General features: G+C 36.6%; 2 protein-coding genes across 3 annotated transcripts in view; both read left to right on the forward strand.

Annotated features, from left to right (window-relative positions):
- The window catches only part of sh3bp4a (SH3-domain binding protein 4a), a 42467-nt gene extending 40561 nt beyond the window's left edge, over positions 1 to 1906 (forward strand). For both annotated transcript variants that reach the window (XM_067415737.1, XM_067415736.1), the window contains exons 4-5: positions 297 to 485; positions 585 to 1906. In XM_067415737.1, the coding sequence (XP_067271838.1) occupies positions 297 to 485; positions 585 to 809 (414 nt within the window). In that variant the 3' untranslated portion in view covers positions 810 to 1906. The remainder of the gene's footprint in view (positions 1 to 296; positions 486 to 584) is intronic.
- A 20510-nt stretch (positions 1907 to 22416) lies between these two features.
- On the forward strand, positions 22417 to 24697 carry arl4ca (ADP-ribosylation factor-like 4Ca). Its single transcript, XM_067415738.1, has one exon. It carries the CDS (start codon positions 22996 to 22998, stop codon positions 23572 to 23574), a length of 579 nt encoding a protein of 192 aa, XP_067271839.1. The 5' UTR covers positions 22417 to 22995; the 3' UTR covers positions 23575 to 24697.
- The last annotated feature ends 635 nt before the right edge of the window (positions 24698 to 25332 follow it).

The raw sequence follows: 25332 nt of genomic DNA on the forward strand, positions 1-25332 counted from the left end.
AAACACAAAAGAAACTCAACCAGGCCCCTCCCCCTTGTTTGTGAGTGGGAATTATTTAAATGAGAAATATTGTTACATGTTTGTTCTTAAAAGAAAAATCAATTTGACTACAATTGAGGCGTTTCGGGGAGTTTAGAAACAGTGCTTGGAGAATAACTCCCTTTGGAGTGACTTTGTAACGTTGCAGACATTTTTCATGCTCAAACGGCAACATTACACACTAAGTTGAATTATGTAAAAAAAGCACAATAGGACTAATTTAATATAATGTTTCTTTCTTTTTGTCTCTTACCCAGGCTCTTCTGAAAATCGATTGTCAGGGTTTAGTGGCCCGGCTCATCATGGACTTTGTGTTGCTGACGACGGCAGTGGAAGTGGCTCCTCGCTGGAGGGACCTCGCCGAAAAACTCGCCCATGTATCAAAGCAACAAATGGAGGCCTATGAGGCTCCACACAGAGACAAAACCGGGATGGTGGACAGTGAGGTGAGGACATAAATCCTCTTTTTAAATACGAAAGAGAACAGTTAACATTCGTGAGTTCAATCAAAAATGTAGCCATTTACATTTATCTCATAATTCCAGGCCATGTGGAAACCAGCGTACGACTTCCTGCTGACGTGGGCCGCTCAGATTGGCGACAGCTACCGCGATGTCATCCACGAACTGCACATGGGCCTGGACCGGATGAAGAATCCCATCACCAAACGCTGGAAACACCTCACCGGTACCCTTATCCTTGTCAATTGCCTCGACTTGCTTCGAAGCTCCGCCTTTAGCCCCGCCCCTCAGGATGACTTCGCCATTTAGCTCCGCCTCCTCACAGTCCTCGCAGAATCCACATCACCTCGGAAGACTGCTGAACTTGCAACACTTTTCTATGTCACCGCCAGCTGTGAGTTTACCTCAATCCAATGGACGCGAAGACGTCCTGTACCCGCCCACATCCATAAAAGGGCATACGGCAAGCCATTAAAGCCAAAACACAGAGTGTTTAAAGTGTAGCTATTTTTTGAGATTTCTGAAGGCGTTTTTATCAGTTTTGTTCTTTGTGATATCTATATTTTTATATCGGATGGCACAAAGGAAATTTTTACAATCACGTTTTTCACGATTTCATCTGTTCGTTTCTAAAAACGAAGGTCTATTTTGTGACGTCACATTTACCCACGTTTGTCTTGGTCCAGCCGCTCTGTGGTTTGTTGCCAAATGCAATGATTTTTATTCATGATCTTTATTTGTTTTTGCGTCGGTTTTGCAAAAGGAGGAAGATGGATAAGTCTTACTAGACACTGGAAACGCCACAAACTGAGAGGAAAGTGCATATAGTGCGTTAATGAGATAGTAAGTTCAGACTGTGGTTCATGCGTTTCATCTTTTTAAGCTTCTGCTAAATTTGTCCTCGTTTGCTTTTGAGAGACCAGATGTCGCACCCCGTACTAGGTATTACATCGCAGTGTTGCTTTAGTTTCAATCGCGAGTCATTCATTCAGTGGTTTTGCCGAGAAACAAATGCAGTCAGATGAATAAATGAATAGATCATGGCGTGATTTTATTTATGACTGATGATTTTTTCTCTCTTTTGTTCTTCATTTATATTTTTTTGTACCTGATATACAATCTTTTTTGTTGGTTTAACAATCATTTCTTTTACGTCCTGTACATGTCAAGGAGATTTTATGCTGTTTATTGTAACAGCATGTAGGGAAAAAAGCAAATATATGTATGTATATCTGTGATTGAGATTTCTGTCACACATTTATAACTTGTTTTTGTGTTAGCTCTTTGAGAGTGACTGTTTGAAAAGTTATAATTCACACATTGTCTTAGTTGCAGCCAAATGTTTAGCACGAAAACATATAAAACATGCTGTCCCATGTTGTTCCCATGGATTCAATAAAGCAGCTGTAAATTGAGAGAATGTTGTTTTTAGATTTGTCTGCTCCCTCTTTATTGCGACAATTTTTATAATTTCTCAAATTGTGGTTTAATTTTTAGTCAGTACAACAGGTTCTAAATATTACAACTTTCTCAAAGTGCATTTTATATCTGACAAGCGTGACTTCTATTCCTCTATTTGTTGAGACTTTCTTATGATTGCAACAGTATATCTCTTGCAAAAAAAAAAATCACAATAGACTTTTCATACTGTTCATAAACATTTTCATAGGTTTGAAAATTTGTCAAAAAATGCAACAAAATTTTATTTTACCGTGTCTATTTTTCATAATTGCGACTATATATCTCATAATTGTAACTTCATTTTACTGTTATTGACTATATACACTGATCAGGCATAACATTATGACCACTGACAGGTGAAGTGGCAAACATTGATTATCTCATCACAGCACCTTTTGGTTGGTGGGATATATTAGGCAGCAAGTGAACGTTTAAACATCAAAGTTGATGTGTTAGAAGAAAAAAAGGCAAGTGTAAGGATTTAAACGACTTTGACAAGTCCTAAATTGTGATGGCTTGACACCTGGGTCAGAGCATTTCCCAAACTGCTCTTTTAGGGTGTTCCCGGTGTGCAGTGGTCAGTGTCAATCAAAAGTGGTCCAAGGAAAGAACAGTGGTGAACCGGCGACAGGGTCATGGGCAGCCAAGGCTCATTGATGCACGTGGGGAGCGAAGGCTGGCCAATGTGGTCTAATCAGAAGAGCTACTGTAGCTCAAATTGCTCAATAAGTTAATGCTGGTTCTGATTGAAAGGTGTCAGAATACACAGTGCATCACAGTTTGTTGCATATGGGGCTGCATAACTACAGACCAGTCAGGGTGCCCATGCTGCCATCCATGTGGATGTTACTTTGACATGTACCACCTACCTAAGCATTACCAGAGACCACAGCACACCTACAGGGGTCTATCGGAGTCCATGCCTCGACAGGTCAGGGCTGTTATGGCAGCAAAAGGAGGACCAACACAATATTAGGATCATATCATGTTATGCCTGATCAGTGTATATCACAATTACAACGTCATTTTGTTCATGCAACTATCACACAATTGAGAATGCATTTCTTGTTACTGCAACTGTCATTGCAACTGATTTTATTTCTCGCAATTATCACTGTCATATTTAGAAACAGGCTTGCATAGTGATATACAGGTTAAAATGTTAAATCAGTATAGAAGTGCTAATTCTCTAGATACTGTTAACTCTGTCAAGCTTTTATACAACCACTAAGGATTTAAATCATTAGATTTGTGTGTGTGTGTGTGTGTGTGTGTGTGTGTGTGTGTGTGTGTGTGTGTGTGTGTGTGTGTGTGTGTGTGTGTGTGTTTTGCAGTCCGCTCAGCGGCTTTCTGCATCTCTAAGCACTTCAATAGAGCTGACTGTGAAAAATCAATTTACACTATATTTAAATTGCTAAATTAATTACAAGCTTGCAGAAAGTTGAATGGCCACTATATAACCTAGATTGATTTTTTTAAGATCATAATTAAAGTAGAAAAGCGCAACGACTAGAATCATGAAGCCATAAATGCCGATCAAACACATCAAATCAGAAGCAAATTCTGTATCATTTATGAAGAAATGGTTACCAGTCCTGGATGCTAAATGGTCCATACAGCATTGCAGCTGTGCTAAATTAAACAATATAATAACAAGTATGACACAAAACACCTGTTCAGAATAATGTGTGTATCCAACACTTTTATTGTTTTATTGTTATTGTTAGGCCATAGTTTTATGGCATTATTTTTAAGCAACACGAGTCACATTAAGTACTAATTGTATGAAATGTTTGTTTGTTTTTTTCTTACTTTTGAAGCTTGACACACTCACACTCCTTACAAAAATATTTACTAATCGTCAATAGAAAGAAAATCATACCGGAAGAAGAGTGTGAGAAAATGATTGTATTTTTGAAAAATTAGCTTTAAGCTTAGTTAAAATGTTAGGTGCAATATATTCTAACTGAAGTATGGCAGTTAATTTGCTTAATATTTTAAATAACATTTGAACCCTTCATATATATTTTTTTAACAATAGTTTTATAAATAATAAATCAAATACAGGCAATTACTGTTACTCAAAAAAACCTGTTTACAAGACTGTGGAATTGGCTGTGAAGTGTTTTCAACTTAAAGAGAACAATCTTGTTAGCAAATATTTAAGTCTTTTCATGGTGTCAAGGGCTCTGATGTGTTTGATTTTATTGTTTGCGTTGTCTACATGCCTTATCGCCGACAAGATTTGTTACGGCTAGAATCTGAGGAAATTGACAAATATCCCCTTGGGTCTTTCTTTCATCTTCATCGCACACTCTTTGAAGTTAGACGGTATGTGTTGTCTCAAGTTAAGTGGATGGTTCACACAAAAGTCAAAATTCTGTCATCAGTTACTCACCCTCAATGTGTTCCAAACCTGTATGAACACAAAGGAAGATATTTGGAAGAATGTTTGTCTTGGCCCCCATTGACTCCTACTTGGTAGTCAGTGGCTGCCGAGATCGGCTTGGTTACAAACATTCCAAATATTTTCCATTGTGTACAGCAGAACAAAGAAATTCATACAGGTTTGGAACAACTTGAATGAGTAAACGATGACAGAACTTTGCATTTTTGGGTTAACTATCCCTTTAAAAAGATACTTTTGCCTATATTATAATAAAGGTGAATCTCACTACACAATGGACACTTCAAAAAAATGTCCAGGCCATGACATTTAACCAATTCAACGCTGCGTCCCACCAGTGGGTCCAGTATTGCATCCATCATAATCATTCAAAATATGCTGCAGAGCTGAAGAAGCACAGTTTCGCTACAAATATTTTTTAATGTAATGAAAATTATTATTATTAAAGATATTTTAATAATGTCCAGCAATAAAAAAAAACCTAAGTAAAACATCAGGACACCTTACGAAAATTAAAAGTTATGTGGGCATTTTTTATGAGATTCACTCAAAGCTGAACTTCTGTGAGAAAGAATAAAATGTATCTTCTTTAATGAATAAATGAACTGAGGAGCGACTTAAAGGTGTCTTCTATTGAAATATTAGGCTTTAAGTTTTAAAAAAGACGTTTTCTTCATCATCTAATGGAGTCTTTTCATGTTGGTGAATTCAAAGCGTTGAGGACTCTCTGAGGAGTAAAACTTCTCGAGAAGCAAAGGAGGACCAATCTCCAAAGCAGTTTTCTGTTTTTTTCCCCCGCATCCTTCGCATAGACCTCAGATCGAGGCTGAAATTCAAGCGCAGATGCAAAACAAGTGGCAGAAATGGAAAAGCAAATGAAAAGGTTGGACAGAAATCCCTCCACCAAAGAAAACAACCAACATTCTTGTTTTCTTTCACACAAAAACAAAACACAACCCTTCTCATGATTGTTTTGTTTGTAAAGAAAAAGACTCTTTTGTCTGATTTGCTGTAATGCGACGCTCTTCTTATTCGCTCCTTTTAATAAGCTAGCATTCCTGCTAATGATCAACTGGATGTATCATTCTGATGACATAATCGTCTGTCACAGGCATCCATTGCAAAATTAGGTTAATTAAACGTTCCAGCAATGCATTATGCATCACAATAGGCAGCTGACACTGAGAGCTTTCTGCGATGAGGCAAGGCCACACAGCGGGAGATGCAGGGGAACATTCCAGATGGTTGCCAGGATACGAGAGAAAGCTTCAGACTGATTGGCTAAAGGGGAAGAGGTCATTGCCATGTGAGGAAGCTGATTCTAAGGGTATGTTTTACAGGACTTTTTTTTTTTTTTTTTTACTTTTTATGCATTTTGGCCATTCTTTTACACAACAACAGCATTTTGGGGGCCTAAAAGCACACGCTTTTGAAAACGGGTGTCAAGGTGCAAGGTTTTGAAAACGATGCCTTTAGGCCGTGTGTCCAACAAAGCGTTGTTTTAATGCGGCTGGCGTATTTTTCTAGTTGTTTTCAATGTGTTTTTTTTTTTTTTTTTTTTTACTGATCACCGAGAGTTAAATCATTTTCAACTTTAAGTAAAATGCAGCGCTTATCACTGTCACTTTTTACCCAGTTGTCCAATCACAGTGGAGAAGGGGCGGGACAAATGCAACACCAACCAACCTCCACTTTCTACAACGTCAACAGATGACAGCAACCAGCATAATAATGGAAACAAATAATTTAAAATAAGAGCCACAGCAAATATTGTATCAACATTTTTATATAGAATCAATACAGAAACAAACTGTAAAATCAGAACACGTAAAAAAAAGTGAATGCTGAAAAAATAACATTAAAAAAATGCTGCACTGCCAAAATGCTCTCAAACGCCCACAGTAAGGCATTTTCAGCAGAGCGTTTAGCGTTTTCAGCTGGCTAAAAACGTTTTGGTTGATGCACGGCCTTACCGTCTCCATGTAAACAAAAACCATACGAATTTGTGAAAACAGCTGTTGCGCATGCATGTTTCATGTTCATGCGTGCATATTACGGGCCCTATCATATACCCAGGGCCGTTTCTAGCCTTTCTGGCACCCTAGGCAAGATTCATATCTTGCACATCCCCCCAACCAAATCTTCCCTTTTCCAAATCATACCAAAGTAGTGTGTTTTTGACGGAGCGGTCCCAGCGATAAAGGTTCGGTCCTGCTTTGGAAGTAGGCGGTGAGTAAAACTGCTTCAAATGTCTGTTGTTGGCTATCGTCGCGTGAGTAAACATCAGTAAACGGCACGATCGTGTATAGTTAATTAATCAATGGAGCATGCAATCTATGGTGTGTGTTTAAATACATTTGTTTAGCTGACCAATATAGGTGTCAGTAAAACCACCCAAACATAAACCTAGCGTTCTCACAAAGCGTGCTTCGTCATTCAAATGCGCTAACGGACTCCATTGTTGTTCTATAACGTTACACTAGTCTGACGTGCAAAACTGTTTTGCTTGCTACTGCTAAGGTTTAGTCGCATACAATAGTCCATAAACCGAATCATGTCCTCATAAACTGTGAGTAAACACACACAAATGTTGACAGGCCGGACGTCCTGCTGTTGTTGCTTCCTCTGTTCAATTTATTTCAGCCTCCGGATCTGATTCTGGATCATATATGTATTAGTTGAATCTGATAGGGTAGCGTTTTCTTCTCCATGAGAGCTGCACTCATCATTCTTTAGCTCCGCCCACACAATACACCTCCAGGCGCTCGTTTTTTTCCGGAAAGACTCGGTACAGCCTATCTTTCTTTTATAAATATAATAAAACTAAAGACTTTTCGGAGATATGAAGGATGCAATACTACTCTATAGGTACTCAAGATTGACATGAGATTGACTGAAACTGACTGTTTCACCCCCCCCTTTAAATAAATGAGCATGGCGTGTGGTCCGTCAGCCATTACCGCAGCGCCACTATCACCATGGCGACTTCACTCCAATAATCGCAACTAATCATAATGCCTCGAAATAGCAAAAGTACGAAATATTAATAATAAAATATATATGAAATAACTAAAAAATCTTGTTGGGACGGGGGCTCACTGGCGCCCCCCAGCTGTTGGTGCCCTAGGCGACCGCCTAGTTTGCCTATGCCTAGAAACGGCACTGCATATACCCAGGGCAATGTGGTGCCAGGCACGACGCAAGCGTTTTTAGCTAGTTTCACTTCAGCCCGACGCAGTTATCATTTTCACATCCAGCGCGTTGTTTAAATAGCAAATGTATTTGCGCACATTTGCGTTGCTATTTTGAGGCAACTGAAAACGAAACTGAAATGAAGGTTTAGGCTACAATAAGAATGTAACTTTTTTCAAACAAATATGTTGTGTAGCATTATAAAGATTAAATTATTTATCTTAAACATTTAAAATATTTCAAATGCGATTTTAAAACAAATGTTAAATGTGTTAAATGTTAATGTGTTTTAATGTATCTTGTTTTAATTGGGAAGGAAATGCTTGAAGGTGCGTGTTCAAGCGTTTTGTATTAATTTTTTTTTTTTTTTTTTTTTTTTTTTTGATAAACTTTTTTCGAAACTATATTTGGCTCATAATTTCAACACATAGAAATGTGAGCAATTTCCCCCCTCAATAATCGCTTTCTGCACTTTTTCTAATGCCTTGTCTCTATGACAACAACCACTACACAGCTGTCAGCAATATGTACAAAAGCGCGCGCGAACACACATACACAAAGCCTGAGGAAGGGTACTGGGGACGAATTTAAATTTCCTTTCTTTGAATTGAATACCCAGCATCCTGTGAGTCATTAACACCCGTTTGTTTCATAGCAGCAATGAAAAGGTGAGTAAACAGCCTCGTTTAGTAGCTAATCTTGCAGTAAAACGGCAAAACGTCTCCTGAGGGAGAAGCAGTCTAATTCATATTCCTGTTCGGACGGTTCAGACCTGTGAAGGTGAAGGATGTGGAAGAAACGAACTCGGAATGGAAAGTTTAATAGGAAAGAAAGAGAGAGCTCGAACTGCCCTTACTCTTGAAGTAAAGCCCTTTAATTAACATCTCCCCATCCCGCCGAGTGCAGTGGATGGATAATACGTAGAAGAATAAATCAATATATTCTCCTGCTCATCTTTGAGTGGATGAATCCAGCCTCAGTAAAATGTGCAAATATTAACGACACGAATGAACGAAAACCAAACGGGTCACTTAAGTCCTTAACAACATTAAAAAACATTCAAAACCCCATTTACAATCTGCTATGTGCATGTAGAACTTATAAGTACTAAAATAGAATACTCGGTATGGCAAGCCGCTTTGACTTTTATTCATTCCCAGGTTACGAATTATTGATAGCAACAATATTATTGATAATGTTAATTTCTGATATTGTGAATGTGATTGTTACTAGAAAGAAAGCCATTTTAGATATCTGAAATTATATTGATGTTAGAAATACATTTTCAGATATCAGAAATGTCAAATGTAACATGCTGACATACATTTAAATACAGATATCAATAATTAATATTTCAACTAGTAACAGTTGAATTCTTGATTTCAGAGTTATACATTTTTACTAGTTGACAAAGTAATTATGTTTTTTACTAGTAAGGCCCCGAAAAGACAGAGCAAATAATAATAATTATATATATTTTTCAGGTTTGAAAACGCAAGGTAGCTGCACTGCCTTTTTTGGTTGTCATTTTTTAATTTAGAAAATAGCTTTTTTTATATATTTTTATGTTTCTAGGCAACCCCTGAATCAGCTGTGCTGTCAGTCTAATCAAGATAACCATCACCACAATGGAAGTCCCATATCTCCATTCATTTGACTGTACAATAATGATGATGATTTGGTTTTCAACTTCAGGCGCTCAGGGTGCTCCTGGAAAAACGTGAGGCGCAAAACAAGGTGTGCGTAACGCTCACTGCCAACAGTAAACTATTCAAAAAGGCGCATCTCACTGCAAAAACGCATTCTGTCTGATCGGGGCCTAAGAATTGTAGGCTATTGCTGATATGTGACATTGGAATTTCAACTAGTAAGAAGTCCATGCTTGATATCAACAATTGAATTTAAATGGCAGCCTAGGGTGACATTTCACTTGTGAAAATACATGTACAGCTATCAAGAAATCAAGAATGAACAATTTTTCTAGTGAAAATCTAATTCCCGATATCAAAAATAAGAATTTTAACTAGTGAAAATGTAATTGTTGATTATCAAAAATTCATATCCTGTGAAAGATTAAAAGTCAAAACAGCTTGCCACATATGCTCAGTGGTAAATAATGAAGGATGCAAACTTCATTTTATCCATCAAGATTTTTAATTTTTTTTGGTAATTTAGTTTTAGTTTGCTCATTTACCATGTAATACCACATTTTTGTATATATATATATATATATATATATATATATATATATATAATGTTACCTGGTTGCCTTCAAATTTTAGTTCATTGAAATTAAACATTTTAGTTAATACAATGAACATTTTTGATCTTTATTCTAATATCATTGAACGATTTTCTAAGCATATTTTTTATGCGTGATTTATTTGTGATGACGCAGTGAAACATGCCAAATTGTGCTATTTTCATGATTTATCACATTTTTATGTGGTTCAGATACAATAATATTTTGTTTCTATTTATTAAACCAATTTCTTTCATTGTATCAACTCAAATTTTTAATTTCAATAAACTCAGAATTTTAAGGCAATCAGGTTACTTTTTAAGTTAGACCATATTTATTTACAGTGTATGGTTTGTTATGATAAACATTCAGAATTGTGAATGTGAGATCACTGTATTAAACTTTTTGTTAAAGAAAGTTATTTTTGATTAAATATTATGAACATTTTATAATATTATGTTATACTATATTAATATAGAGGACATCTATTTAAAAAAAATAAAAAAATAAGGGTAAATTTTGCTTTAATGTCTTTAACTCTTACCAGCAGCATTTTTGGTCATTTTCACAAAAATGTGGCCCCAGAATATTTTGTTGTATGAATATCTGAACATGCAATATTTAGAAAAGAAAGAACAGACCCTCTGCTTTTAAACAAAAGCTCCATGCATTATTTTTTTATCAGCACTTAAATATGGGTCAGTTTCATAAAAAAGCAACATTTTGAGCAAAAAGAAGAGAAAATCACATTTTTGTCAAAGACTACATCTGCATCACATTCATGATCAAAACACAGATGATAGTCCCAAACGGTTCACTAAGCATCTTCCCTTGCTTTTTGACATCCTTTTCTAACCTCTATCTCCTAAATCTGTGGCAAGCGACGCTAACTCATTTTCAATTGCACAAGGTGTCCAGATCGAGCTCGCTGTGTTGGCCCAACAGAGCTCATTTCCATAATTACACAGTTGATGCAAAAGCTTGGTGACAATGGTATGAAAAGAAATGCACTTCGAGGCCTGCATCATTTCAACCAATGGAAAACAACCCTTTGAGATGGAGAAAGACTATCTTTACGCCCTTAGAATAATGCAATCAAGATGAGGCAAACAGAGAAATCAACTTCCATTTCAGCTACAAAACATATCACAAACAAGACATTTTATAGATATTTTTTTTTTTTTTAAATACATATATAGAAACTTATAAAGCAGTTCATCTTTAAAGAAGATTGTGTAATTTCTAAATTCACAAACTATGCTGATCGATCATGATATGAAGAAACATATCAGGGAAGCATTTTGAAAGATGCGATCGATTTGGTTTTCTCACTTCAAACAATGTTGGAAATACATAGCCTAATGATAATACATTTTATAATATTAATATTTTAAATAAATTATGTTTTTAAATATTTGTATATAGAGTAAATATTATTATTTTATTTTTTTAGATATATTGTACATATAATCATTTAATTAAAGTGAACACATTTTTTTATATAGATTTATTCATTGATATATTTTTTGGTTTTATAATCTATACTTTATTGACTGTTAAAAATACATTCATATTTTGTTTAAATATAAATATTTTGAAAATATTTTTACACGTATAACCATTGACTGTCGATACATTTGATATATATATATATATATATATATATATATATATTATTTTATGTATTATTAAAATAATATTTGTTTCTATAATCTATACTTTTGACTTAATAAAATACATTTTATTTTTGTATATTTTTTTATACTTAAAAGTTTTTGAGTTGATTTCATTATTTTTAATGCTTCATGGAATGAGTATTTTTATTTATTTTTTCAAATTAAATGTCTCAGAGCTTTTATTAGACTACTGATATGCTGGGATTCATAGGCGCCGATACCGTGGGTGCTCCGGGGCTCGAGCACCCACGGAAAATACCGAGCACCCACGTGTGCCAGACTGCCAGTAGGCTATATTCATTTAAAATTAAACATTGAAGTTGGTGCTATGTGTTGCTGTCAGTCGCCTGCTCCAATATCCTATCCAGCAATTTTACTGTGTGGACTTTGATTCTTAATTTCCCACGAAGCTGATCGCGGTTACGTCTCAGTTAAACTTTTCATCTCCAAACCTGTCTGTATTTGTGAGAAGTGGCGCTGTCCTGATTTGAAAGATAGGCTACTTTAAGGCTTTATTATCAATTAACTAGGTGTGTGTATTCGTGTCGGCCGCTGTCCATTTCCTAAGGGTCTACTTTTTTTACGTCTTTTTTTAAAGGACGCATGAGCACCCACGGAGGAAAACATAAATCGGCGCCTATGCTGGGATTGTGTCTTTATGTCTGAAATATAATTAAAAAAAAGTTTTAATATCATATTGTAAACCAATTTTTTTTTAATAAAAGCAATAAAATATAAGTGACTAAAATCTTTAAAATATGATTTTTTTTTAAAGAAGGCTATTTAATATGAGAAACACTCCTCAAGGTCAGGTCATAAGGCCGGCAGAACAATGTGAAAAATGATCTGTGATGGACTCCAATATTTCTTTTTTAATTCCCTCGATCTGTTTGAGATTAATGAGCTCTCTTGTGCCTGCAGTTTGTCACTTGGACAACCCTTTAGGCCACTCACAGATCAGCGGATTAAATATGTATTCCATGCTGGTTTTTGTTCCCGATGGGTTTTGCATTGATGTGACATGCTTTGATTTGTCAGACGCTGTTACGAGATGTGGCAGATTATAGTGTCCTGTCCTTTAGGGGATAGTTTGTGACTTTGTGTGTAGAGACGATGTTTAGCAAATGTCTGAAGCCTGTGTGCGTCAAACAGATGTGTGATATTTGTCTTTGATCACATGGAAAGTAATTTTGAAAAAAAAAATAAACCTAAAAATGAAAGTTTAGACCCCCATCTAACTTGTAGTTGGACAGTTGGCAAAGCAAGTTATTTATCAATACTAACTTTTAAATGCAACATTTATTTAATCTTGTACCTGTAATTAAAAAGTCATGTAATTTAAATAAGGCAGTAGCTATTTGCACTAAGTGTAAATAAAATCTAGTTGCTATTTACACTGTGCAAATAGACATAGATGCTATTTACATATATACATTAACATCATGTGTTAATAGCAACTAGATTCTAGTTACACTCAATTTACAATTTTCTTAGCAATAGATGATATTTACACTACATGCAAATAGCTGTATATTCTATTTACTAAGTAAAAATAGTGATATATTTTATTTACACCATATAAAAGTAGCAGTTCTTTGCCATATAAATAGTAATTACATGTAATGTATCATTTATTTTGACAGATACATACTATTTGCACCTCAGTATTGTTGTAAATTAAAGGGTTAGTTCACCCAAAATGATTTCATTAATTACTCACCCTCATGTCGTTGGCCTTCGTTCATCTTTGGAACACAAATTAAGATATTTTTGTTAAAAGCTGATGGCTAAGAAAGGCTTCAGATAGGCCTCCATTTGCATTCAGTACATTCTCACTCACAAGACCCATAAAAGGCACTAAAAGCATCTATACAAAGTCCATCTCACTACAGTGGCTGTACAATAATGTTACGAAGAAATGTTTTTTGTGCGCACAAAAAAAGCTAAATATGACTTTATCCGCCAAGATATTATCTTCCGTGTAGGTCTCTTACGTGAACTCATGCGATAGCTGCGCTCCTCCTCTTCTGGGTCATGTATCTGAACGGCAGATCTGATCGTATTCTTGCGCATGCGTCAAGTTCACGTCAATAACTTGGTGGATAAAGTTGTTATTTTGATTTTTGTGTGAACAATAACTATTTGCGTCACATTGTAAAATTATTGTAAAGCCACTGTAGTAAGATGGACTTTGTATCAATGTTTTTAGTGCCTTTTATGGGTCTTGTGAGTGGGAATGTACTGAATGCCAACAGAGGCCTTTCTGAAGCCTTTCTCATCCAGCAGCTTTTAACAAAAATATCTTCATTTGTGTTCTGAAGATGAATGAAGGTCTTATGGGTGTCCAACGACATGAGGGTGAGTAATTAATGAAATAATTTTCTGTTTTGGGTAAACTTTAACCCTTTAACAGGATGCAATAATAACAGTGTAAATTATTATTTTTATTGGAATGCCGCCTAAAAGGGACAATAAAAGCCCTCCTTACACCTATCCCTAATCCTACCCAATAAATGCTTTTATTGTTATTAAACATTTTGTTTGGCACTTTATTTCCACATTTAGAACATTTTCTTAATTATTATTGGAAATAAAAGCCAGAATTGTGTCAGAATTGTGATTACCTTTTGTATTTTTATTCTGTGGTGCAAACAAGCGTCCATAAAAATTTGACCCTTGAACTATTAACATTTTTTTTTTTTACTGTAGTAGAGACACATATGGACACAAAATGGCATTGTTTCCTGAAAATCCCCCAGCCTCGATTAGTGCTGCTCCATTGGAGGAAAGCAATTATTACTGAGGGTCTCATTCCAGTTTTTGGCTTGATTCATTACAATTTGGCATCAGCAATTAAACATGTTAAACCAAAGTCTTATTCAGTTTCAAATTAAAAGTGGGTGCCAAGACAATGAGCGCTGCACATGCAGAAAATTAATTATGAAGTTAATCATGAAGCAGGAATTAGCAAGTCCCAAGATACCAGACTGTTTTAAATCAGATCCAGCTTTCGATCATGGATGTTGATTTGTCAATACAGCATTATGGACATGTTAAAATGCATAACATCTTTACCTTCACTTTTCCGCATGATGTATTTCAAAACCCTTTATCTATATTTACAAAACAAAATGGCTTCAAAGGCCTTATTGCATAAAAATGTGTACTGACGTTTGAAGCTTTTCATAACTGTCAGCATGTAACAAAAAACCTTGATTCCATCTGTTTCAAAGGCAGAATAATGAGTTTCAGTGCGATGAGGGGTAGACGATGTCTCTGGTGTGTGTTTGCATCTGTTGTGAAAAACATGAGTATCCTGCTTGGCCAATCTTTGTGGATAACAGGTGGACTGTATTACACCTGAGCGAATGCAGAGAAAGAATGAGATTATCAAGGTGTGGGAGATGCTAGGAAAAAAGGATCGTAAACAAGAAAAGTGGATAGTATCAGTTGTTTCACTTAATCAAGTAGCAACATTGTCTCAGATGTTTCTCCTATAAACCCATGAAATGGGAATAAATATCCTAAGTCAATAGTTTTAAAATGAATGCATTGCACAAATCAAATAATTTATATTTAAACAAAATAAGGAGGAAAAAATTATATGTGATGCAGTGCCTTGTGAAAATATTCGGCCCTCTTGAACTTTGCGACCTTTTGCCACATTTCATGCTTCAAACATAAAGATATAAAACTGTATTTTTTTTGTGAAGAATCAACAACAAGTGGGACACAATCATGAAGTAGAATGAAATTTATCGGATATTTCAAAGATTTTTAACAAATCAAAAACTGAAAAATTGGGTGTGCAAACTTATTCGGCTCCTTTACTTTCAGTGCAGCAAACTCTCTTCAGAAGTTCAGGGAGGATCTCTGAATGATCCAATGTTGACCTAAATGACGATAAATAGAACCCACCTGTGTGTTATCAAGTCTCCGTATAAATGCACCTGCACTGTGATAGTCTCAGAGGTCCGTTTAAAGCGCAGAGAGCATCATGAAGAACAAGGAACACACCAGGCAGGTCCGAGATACTGTTGTGGAGAAGTTTAAAGCTGTATTTGGATACAAAAAGATTTCCCAAGCTTTAAACATCCCAAGGAGCAGTGTGCAAGCGATAATATTGAAATGGAAGGAGTATCAGACCACTGCAAATCTACCAAGACCTGGCCGTCCCTCTAAACTTTCAGCTCATACAAGGAGAAGACTGATCAGAGATGCAGCCAAGAGGCCGATGATCACTCTGGATGAACTGCAGAGATCTACACTGTAAAAAAACATTTAGAAAAAAAGTTACCTGGTTGCCTTAAAATTTTGAGTTCATTGAAATTAAAATTTTGAGTTAATACAATGAACATTTTTTTGAGATTCGACAACCTTTATCAAAATATTATTAAAATATTTTGTAAGCATATTGGGTAATTGTATGTTTTATTTCTGATGACGCAGTGAAACATGCCAAATAGCACTATTTTCATGATTTATCAAATTTTTTATGTGGTTAAGATACAATACTATTTTGAGTTTCTATTTATTAAACAAATTTCCTTCATTGTATCAACTCAAATTTTTAATTTCAATGAACTCACAATTTTAAGGCAACCAGGTTACTTACTTTTTTAAGTTAAACCAACAAAAACCAACAACAATTTTTTACAGTGTACAGCTGAGGTGGGAGACCATAGGACAACAATCAGTCGTATACTGCACAAATCTGGCCTTTATGGAAGAGTGGCAAGAAGAAAGCCATTTCTTAAAGATATCCATAAAAAGTGTCGTTTAAAGTTTGCCACAAGCCACCTGGGAGACACACCAAACATGTGGAAGAAGGTGCTCTGGTCAGATAAAAACCAAAATTGAACTTTTTGGCAACAATGCAAAACGTTATGTTTGGCGTAAAAGCAACACAGCTCATCATCCTGAACACACAGTCTCTCGATGTGCAAAACTGATAGAGACATACCCAAAGTGACTTACAGCTGTAATCGCAGCAAAAGGTGGCGCTACAAAGTATTAACTTAAGGAGGCCGAATAATTTTGCACGCCCAATTTTTCAGTTTTTGATTTGTTAAAAAAGTTTGAAATATCCAATACATTTCATTCCATTTCATGATTGTGTCCCACTTGTTGTTGATTCTTCACAAAAAATTACAGTTTTATATCTTTGTTTGAAGCCTGAAATGTGGCAAAATGTTGCAAAGTTCAAGGGGGCTGAATACTTTCACAAGGCACTGTATAACAGGCTTTAATGGTAATCTATTGCTCAAAAAACAAAAATGTATTTCACATTTATAATGTTTAAAGAAATAAATTATTTTATTCATAAAGAAATAGTTTTACCCACAAAGTATATGTACTTATTATATATAATATACTTTATATAATATTACATTCGTATAATACTGTAATGTTTGGTTCACGTTTATGTTTTCATATGTTTTATTTTGTAATTTTGCCTCAGTCATGTTTCCTGGTTCTTGGCATATGACCTCCTTGCCCTTACCTTGCTCTTATGTGGTAGTCATGTGCTTCCCTAGTTTCATGTGTCTTGCATTGTTTGTTTGAAAGAATTAGAAGGGCAGTTTCATGTCTTTTATATTGTTTAACTTCTTGAGGCTGATATGGGATTTAGAAAGTAATTACTAATAATTAATGCGTTACATTTTAGAAAGAGTAAATTAGTACAGTAATGTAATTACACTGTTGAAGATGTAATTAATTCCTTTTTTAGAGTAACTGATTGTGACACGGAGGCAGACATTTTGGCAATATGCTTATTTAAGTTTGTGAAGAACATGTAATATTCCAGAGGAGAGTATATATGAAGACTTTTTTAAATAGGGTTAAATATACGTAGCCTTAAAGTAGCTTCTCCAACATTGCTAGTATAGACAATTGAGATTTAAATCAGATCTAATTTGAGATGGCAGTGGTTCCAGGGGGGTTGATCACCCTGATCTGATGCTGATTGTGTCTTGGTTGATCTTACAGTATCATCGAATACAAAATCGATGAGCCTCACGGGAACAGAAACCAATTAGCAGCACATCCCATTCTGGCCTGTTGCTCGGTTACGCACCTTCTCTGCATGTTAATGTGGCCCCTCATCTACCTGTTCCTCACGCAAGAGCTTGTGTGGGTAAAACAGAAAGGAGATGAGAAGATTCCGCTGACAGCACATTTGTATGTCAAAACACATTAACATAAGAGGGCGCTTTGCATTCGAGAGTGAGAGGGTGTCGTAAGGGATATAAATACTGTATGAAATAGTAGGTCTGTTTGCTCGCTGTTTTCTGGAGGAACCTCAAAGGAACTCCCTGAGGAGGTCCTGGTCTCCATAGCAAACAAAGAACTCTAGATGTTCTGGAGCAGCTGGAGTTAGATTAACCCTGAGGATTACGTCCCCATGGCATCTGAAAAGCTCTCAAATATTCAGCTTGAAATGTTTGTAAGATCCAAAATCCTTCACTACCAAGCAAAATGTAGCTTTATTCTTAAGAACGATTGTGAAAAATAGGGCCAATGAAGTTCAAGGTTAAAGTTTTGGGATTCAAATGTGTGTTGCATTAACACCCTTAAATAAAATAATAAGACTAATAATGATGATAAAAATAAAGAATAATGATAATCATAATAATACATTTAAATTAAATTAGTAAATGTAGAAGTCTTATTAAATGTAATTATTGCACTCAACAATTCAGAAGATCCTACATCTTTTGGCCCATAAATAAATAAAACTAGAAGGGAAAATTGGCAAAAGGATGCTGAGGTTCGAGCTGCCAGGCAGGAGGTCAAGAGGATGACCAAAGAGGAGGTTTATGGATGTAGTGAAGGAGGACCTGAAGGTAGTTGGTCTGTGAGAAGAGGACACAGAGGATAGGATTAGATGGAGGCAGATGATTCGCTGTGCGACCCCTGAAGGGAACAGCCGATAGAAAAAGAAGGGAAAAAGGGCCAAGACAAATTGGTTTGATCAACATGAAGACTTTTGTGCAATGTCAGACCAGCTTTTTAAGGATTTGTAGGCCTTTTGGAGTCTGAATACTTTAAAAACAGGATATGTTAGATATACTTGTAAAAAAAAAAAGTTGCTGCTTTAAATTAGGTACAATCAACTTGGAAGTCAATGCAATTTAAATTACATGAAACTGACTTAAAATGAGTTGACTCCTATAAAACACTTAACTTATTTTAATGAGTTAAAGCAATGGAAAAACATGTTGTCATAACTTATTGATCAAATTATTTTAGTGTAAGTTTGACAGATATATATACACATACATGGATATATAGTATATGGATACAATTGAATTTTTTTTCTCAAGGAAAACAAAAATCCAACTAATGTAAACTATAGGGGATCTTGACAGCCGATACAGTATTATTAAAGCAGTCTTTTTTGCAGTCAATATGCGGCCCTTGATGCACACTTTTGCCAAGCCTGCACTGAAGCGAGCTCCTTAGCAAACTTCTTACCGACAGTTAAAGCAATGTTACATCACGAAAGTCGTACTAAATTGTAGGAAGAGAGCAAGTGTTTAGGGTGCCATTTGGGACAGGGCCTTGAACTAAGGCTACTGCTATATGCCACACCATTTGTGTGTGTGTGTTGTCCTATTCTCCTGGTCTCTGCTGGCTGCCGGAGCAGCTGTCAAAGTGGAGAGGAAGGACTAAAGGGCATGGACCTGTTTGAGCTCATTTATAACAAGGTGCAACCTCAGGCAGTTAGAGTCCTGGCGTCCTCTGTCTTAAAACATTTCCTCATTACTTCACCTTCTGTTGAAGACAATACCTCCTGTGAGGTAGGCCTGAGCATTTAAACAATGCTAATTTAAACTATGCCCTAAATGCCTGAGCATTTAGGTGGCATTTAAACGATGCCCAATTGGCAGTAAGGGGCCTAAAGTGTGCCAAGAAAACATCCCCCACACCATTACTCCACCACCACCAGCATGCACAGTGGTAACAACGCATGATGGATCCAGGTTCTCATTCTGTGTACGCCAACATATAATAAATATCTGTAAAATACTGTGCCATGCCATTTTAAGGTAACAGAGGCTGTGCTATATTGTGTAAAATATGGTGTTATATACTGTATTGGCAAAACTTAAGTAGGCCTACCTTATGGTTTCTAATATCTAAAACTTAATTTCCATCCATTAAATCCCATCCATCCATCTAATCCCATCCATCTCCAATCCCCATCCATCCATCCATCCATCCATCCATCCATCCATCCATCCATCCATCCATCCATCCATCCAGTCATTCCATCCAGTCATTCCATCCATCCATTCTTCCAGCCAGCCAGCCAGCCATCATTGGGAATAGTTTCTCTCAACTACTTCAATGTGCCATTTTGGACTTTATTTTGACTAAACTCATTACAGTGCATTCTGTGATTGTGTTTTTCTTAGAAACTGACCAAAACGAGGTAAAAAGAAAGTAAGGAGGATCTCTTTTTGCAACATTCTTCATGGCAGAAACCCTTTAAAATGCTGTCTAGGTAGGCTACATGCTAGGTTTTGGAACAGCTCAGCTAGTATGTATGTATGTATGTATGTATGTAGGATTTCACCAAGGCACCATTTTTAAAGTCTTGCTCTTCTTTGAGGCCCGTTTGAATATGAAGCAGGCTTTGATCTGGATTGAATTGTTCGGCCACAATAAACCTGTTCCTCTGTAAGACCCACATGCTCCTTCCTGAGCCATTTCCTTCCTCTTGGAGGACTGTCAGAATGACAGGAACTCACTATTTTGTTTTCTTCTCTAAATCCCTTTTTGTATTGACATTCTCACACACACATTTTCGCCTCAGACAGACTGAATCCAGTCAGGTTAAAGCCTTTGTTAGGGTTAGGGTTGTGACAGAAAGCAGATTTTAACAACAATCCACTTAGAACATCATATTAAAACTGACACACCTATTAACATATACATCAAGCTTAATTAATTAATTAATTAATTCAAGAATAAATGCATTTGAAGTGACTTATTTTTTTTGGTAAAACATTTTTTCACACAAAATAAGCACCAAGTACACTGTATTTTATACGCCTATTGATGCAGATGTTAACGTTTTTGTTCAATTTCCAATTTGAATATATTAAATTAAAGCGTAATGTTTTGACCAAAAAATGATGTTCACTTAATCAGGGAATGATCCTGTTTTTGTAAACTTCTGCAATCCTGACATCTAGTGATAGAAAGGCAACATTACATTTTTGGCAGTCAATCCTAGTCCACTTAGATTCACAAACAAAAAAAAAATAAGGCCACTACAATTAATACACACACACACACACACACACACGTTAAGTTTTTGTGAATTGTGGAGACTCTTCATAGGCGTAATGGATTTTGCACGGTACAAACTGTACAATCTATCCCCCTACACTACCCCTATTAAACCTACCCATCACAGGAAACATTCAGCATTTTTACAAAAAAAAAAAAATGTTTATAAATCCAATTACATTGTGGGAACTACTGGCTGGTCCCCACAATCATGTGTCAGGTTTATATTACATTGTGGGGACATTTGGTCCCTATCTTTGTATCACTATCTTTGTGGGGACTCCCCATAGATGTAATGGTTTTTATACTGTATAACTGTATAAACCTCTAAACCTACCAATCACACACAACTTTCTATACTTGTACATTTTTAGACAAACTCATTCTGTATGATTTATAAGCTTGTTTTCTCATGAGGACCTCAATTTAGGTCCCCCGTTGACGCAAGTCCCCATGTAGTCTCAGCCTCAGACATGTAACATCTGATGCATATGGCACTTTTCTGGAAACTTCAGGAGTTTCAAAGTCATCATCTGATTGGTTGGATTTTACAGGATGTTCGTAAAACATGTTGCGTTCTTTAACGTTCTAGAAAAAAATGCAGCGACTCCAAATTCTCTCGTTGAAAAAGAGTGCTGTCATGTTTACAACTGTGACAATGAGCAGTATGTGAAAATCACGGCTATATTTGTTGCAGTAAACTTGTACAACATTCTTAAATGAATAATATAGATGCAACCGGTCTGTCATCGCAGGAACATCGACTTTACATTTTCACACAATCAAGTGAACTCTGATTGGTTGATTTACATGTCAATCAAACATCCTCTTGGGCGGTCATTGGCCAATAAAAGCTGTGAATGAGTCAAACCTTCTGCAAGTCTTAAGGTCTGGCTACGCAAGACTAGTCCCAATGACACTGTGTGTGTGCATTAAGTCCCCACCCGGATAGAAAATGATGAACAACTTGCGTGTGAGCACTTCATCAGTCATGTTATTTTCATGATGGGATTTTAAATATTTAAAACTTTATTTTAAAGAGACTGTTGCATATATTTTACACCAGGTGTCAGCAGACTCACAAAGCAAATTTTTAAAGAGAGTCCACTACACATGGATGTAATCCTTAAATATATATATATGTATATGTGTGTGTGTGTGTGTGTGTGTATATGTATGTGTGTGTGAATTTAAAAAAAATCCATTTACATGTAAGTACATCAAATTTGTGATTTTTAAAAGCACAACTATATTCAATTTACATTTATTTGTATAGCACTTTTCACAATACATATCCTTTCAAAACAGCTTTACAGAAAATGCATCATTTAGTGTGATCTGTTATCAGATGTGACAGTATATTTAAAAAATGTACATATACAAATCACGCAGTTAGCCAACATCATGCATTACATCAGGTAGAAGCAAGGAGCTCATTGAAGTAATTTATTGCAAATGGTGAACATGATGATATACCGCTTAAATATGTAACGCTTAAATAACATTTAAGCTCCAAACTTGCTGTTTCATGATGTAGACTACATAGGCTGGCTTTGCAAGCAGTGTTGTGATGTGACTTTCTGAACTGGTGTCTCCGGGCTTCTGCTTGCCTGTGTGGGAGGAGTTCACACAGATTTGTATTCCTCATGCACACGCACAGACAGCAGCAGCAGCGCTTCAGTGTGAGGCAGAGCACAGCGGGGAAACCTCCGTCTACTCTCACTGTCGGCTTGTTTTTATCACCACTGAGGAAACGCCTCGCTCCCTGACCTTACAGTCTCGGATATATGCTGTCCGTGGAAGAAATCTGACCGGGCTATTGGTAAACTCTTCCTCGTGAGGAGATAAACGGAGGCCAGCGGTCTGCAGTACAATATATCATCAGAAAACAGGAGGAGAACCAAACGCCCTTCCCAGACCGACCATGCATACCTGCCTAGGTTGATGTGCAATGGAGATCTAGGATGCTTTCATGGGTTTGGATAAGTATGCACCATTGACACGCTGAGGTGCTTCTCCTGTGTGCGGTGTGGCCGGTGTTTTATGGATCGCTTTATGGGATTGTAACCCGGTGCTTTTTTCCCCTTCAAAACGGAAAGTCATCTCAGTTTGGAAGCTAACCAATGAACCGGAAGCCTGGAAGCCTCAAGACTAAAGAGGGAAGATAGGCGACGTTGCTATGTGATTTATTGATTGTTATATATTCATCATAAGATGGGGAACGGTTTCTCCAACATCGCAGCATTCCAGTCCCTGCACATTGTGATGCTAGGCTTGGATTCGGCCGGTAAAACCACAGTACTGTATCGGTTAAAGTTCAACGAATTCGTCAACACTGTTCCCACCATCGGCTTCAACACAGAGAAGATCAAACTCAGCAATGGCACCGCCAAAGGGATCAGCTGTCACTTCTGGGACGTTGGCGGACAGGAGAAGTTAAGACCCCTATGGAAGTCCTACAGCCGTTGCACGGATGGTATTATATACGTGGTGGACTCTGTAGATGTCGACCGGCTTGAGGAAGCCAAGACGGAACTGCATAAAGTCACTAAATTCGCAGAGAACCAAGGAACTCCTCTGCTGGTGATCGCCAATAAGCAGGACCTTCCCAAATCCCTGACAGTCACCGAGATCGAGAAGCACCTGGCTCTCCATGAACTGAGTCCCTCCACCACGTACCACGTCCAACCGGCCTGCGCCATCATCGGTGAGGGTCTCCATGAAGGAATGGACAAACTATACGAGATGATCGTCAAACGAAGGAAATCTCTCAAACAGAAGAAGAAACGATAGACGATTACAGACTTGTAGAGACTATTAAAGGGATAGTTCACCTAAAAAATGACAATTCTGTCATAATTTACTGCTTTTTGAACCCCATTGACTTTCACTGTGCAACACAAATCTCCTTTTCGTGTTTTGCGGAAGAAAGTCATACAGATTTAGAATGAGAGAATTGTCATTTTTGTGTGAACTAAATATTGTCATGAAAGATATGACGGGTTTTGCCTTGGTGTGCAAGATTTGGTAACACTTTATATTAACTTTCGTTAATAATATATCTGTCTGAAACGTTTATACATTTGCATAAATATCCATATTTGAAGCTAAATGAACTCTTGATCTGATAGCTGTGATATATTCAAATATTTATTGGAGTAAGTAGTAAAATACATGACAGTATTTACAGCTTACTTGTACAATATAGCATCTTTGCCTCAACCAATGGCATGAGTTTGGGGCAGGACAATCTGTCTGTCCGACCAATGGAAGATACGTTTGGAACCTGTGAAAACAATTATTAATATTTGGTGCAGAAATGACACGCATTAAGCATGTTTCTTACTGACGTATTAGTGAAAGTTATTATAAAGTGTTACAGAAGATACAAAAAAAACAAAAAACAAAAGTGGTAAATAATATGCTTGCGTATAGAACCAAAAACTACTTAAATAGCGAGAAAATATGTAACTAGCCAATAATTTAAAATGCATAAAAATAAGAGAAAAATAATGGGCCGGACCCATGTTGCTGCTTGAAATTAACTAATCAATTGCTAATAAACAGTAGCCTGTGCTTTGGAGAAAGAAAAAAAAAACCTATATGAAGAGTACTTTTGCTACAAAATCAGTCCTCAAATAATCTGAATGCCCATATGCACCTATATGTAAATTCAAATGATTATTTTATACATTTTATTATGCTTTCCTTGCATAACTAACAGCACACTGAACCATATAGTTCCTCCGATGCAGTTTTTCCATTTTGTCTTTCTTTTAAAAAAGTGGTTGAAGTGCCCTACACAGGCTACATGTTACTTTGTACTACAATAAAAGGTTGTTGTATTATGAAACCATGTAGTGAAATGAAGACTGTTTATGCACATGATGCCAAAAATAAATTATACGGAAATATACGTAACATGTGTAGTGTTTTGTTGGTTTGCAACCTGACCTAAACACTTCAGAAAAGTCTGCATTCAGCATTATCATGGGCGGAGAGCCTGTTTTCTGTAATTAAAGTTGCCGTTCGGTACAACAGCCATCACCCATAATTCCCCGAGCTGTCAGATCTACATGATTTCAGAGCGCTGGACGACGTAAATCCCTTTGATTTAGCTCCAGGCTAGCCAAGGCCCACACGTGCTCGCGTTTGAGCGTGGCACACTCTCGGGACCGGGATAATGACCTTTTAGTGCTCAGTGAGATTGAAAATGGATATTAATAGGAGAAGTCATCCATTGTGTAATTAGAATAAGCCACAGCGGGCCAGAAAAATCCCTCTGATGGGAGTGTGACTGGGGCCTTGAGGCGTGCAGCACAACACCTGCTGGGTGGTAAAAAACATACACAGGGCAACATAGCGTGATTTTAAATGCACCTTTACCAGGCTGTACTAGGGTTTCTTTAAAGCTTTAAGGAAAATGTTGTGTACAAAAATCTGACACTCTAAACTGTTGTACTTAATCACTTGCAATTTAGAAGATACTTTAAATCTTAAAAAAAGCAAAGCATTCACAGAAAAATAGAAAGGTCAATGGTGTGGCACTCA

This window comes from Pseudorasbora parva, chromosome 14 (assembly GCF_024679245.1).
Source record: "Pseudorasbora parva isolate DD20220531a chromosome 14, ASM2467924v1, whole genome shotgun sequence".
NCBI classification, from domain to species: Eukaryota; Metazoa; Chordata; class Actinopteri; order Cypriniformes; family Gobionidae; genus Pseudorasbora; species Pseudorasbora parva.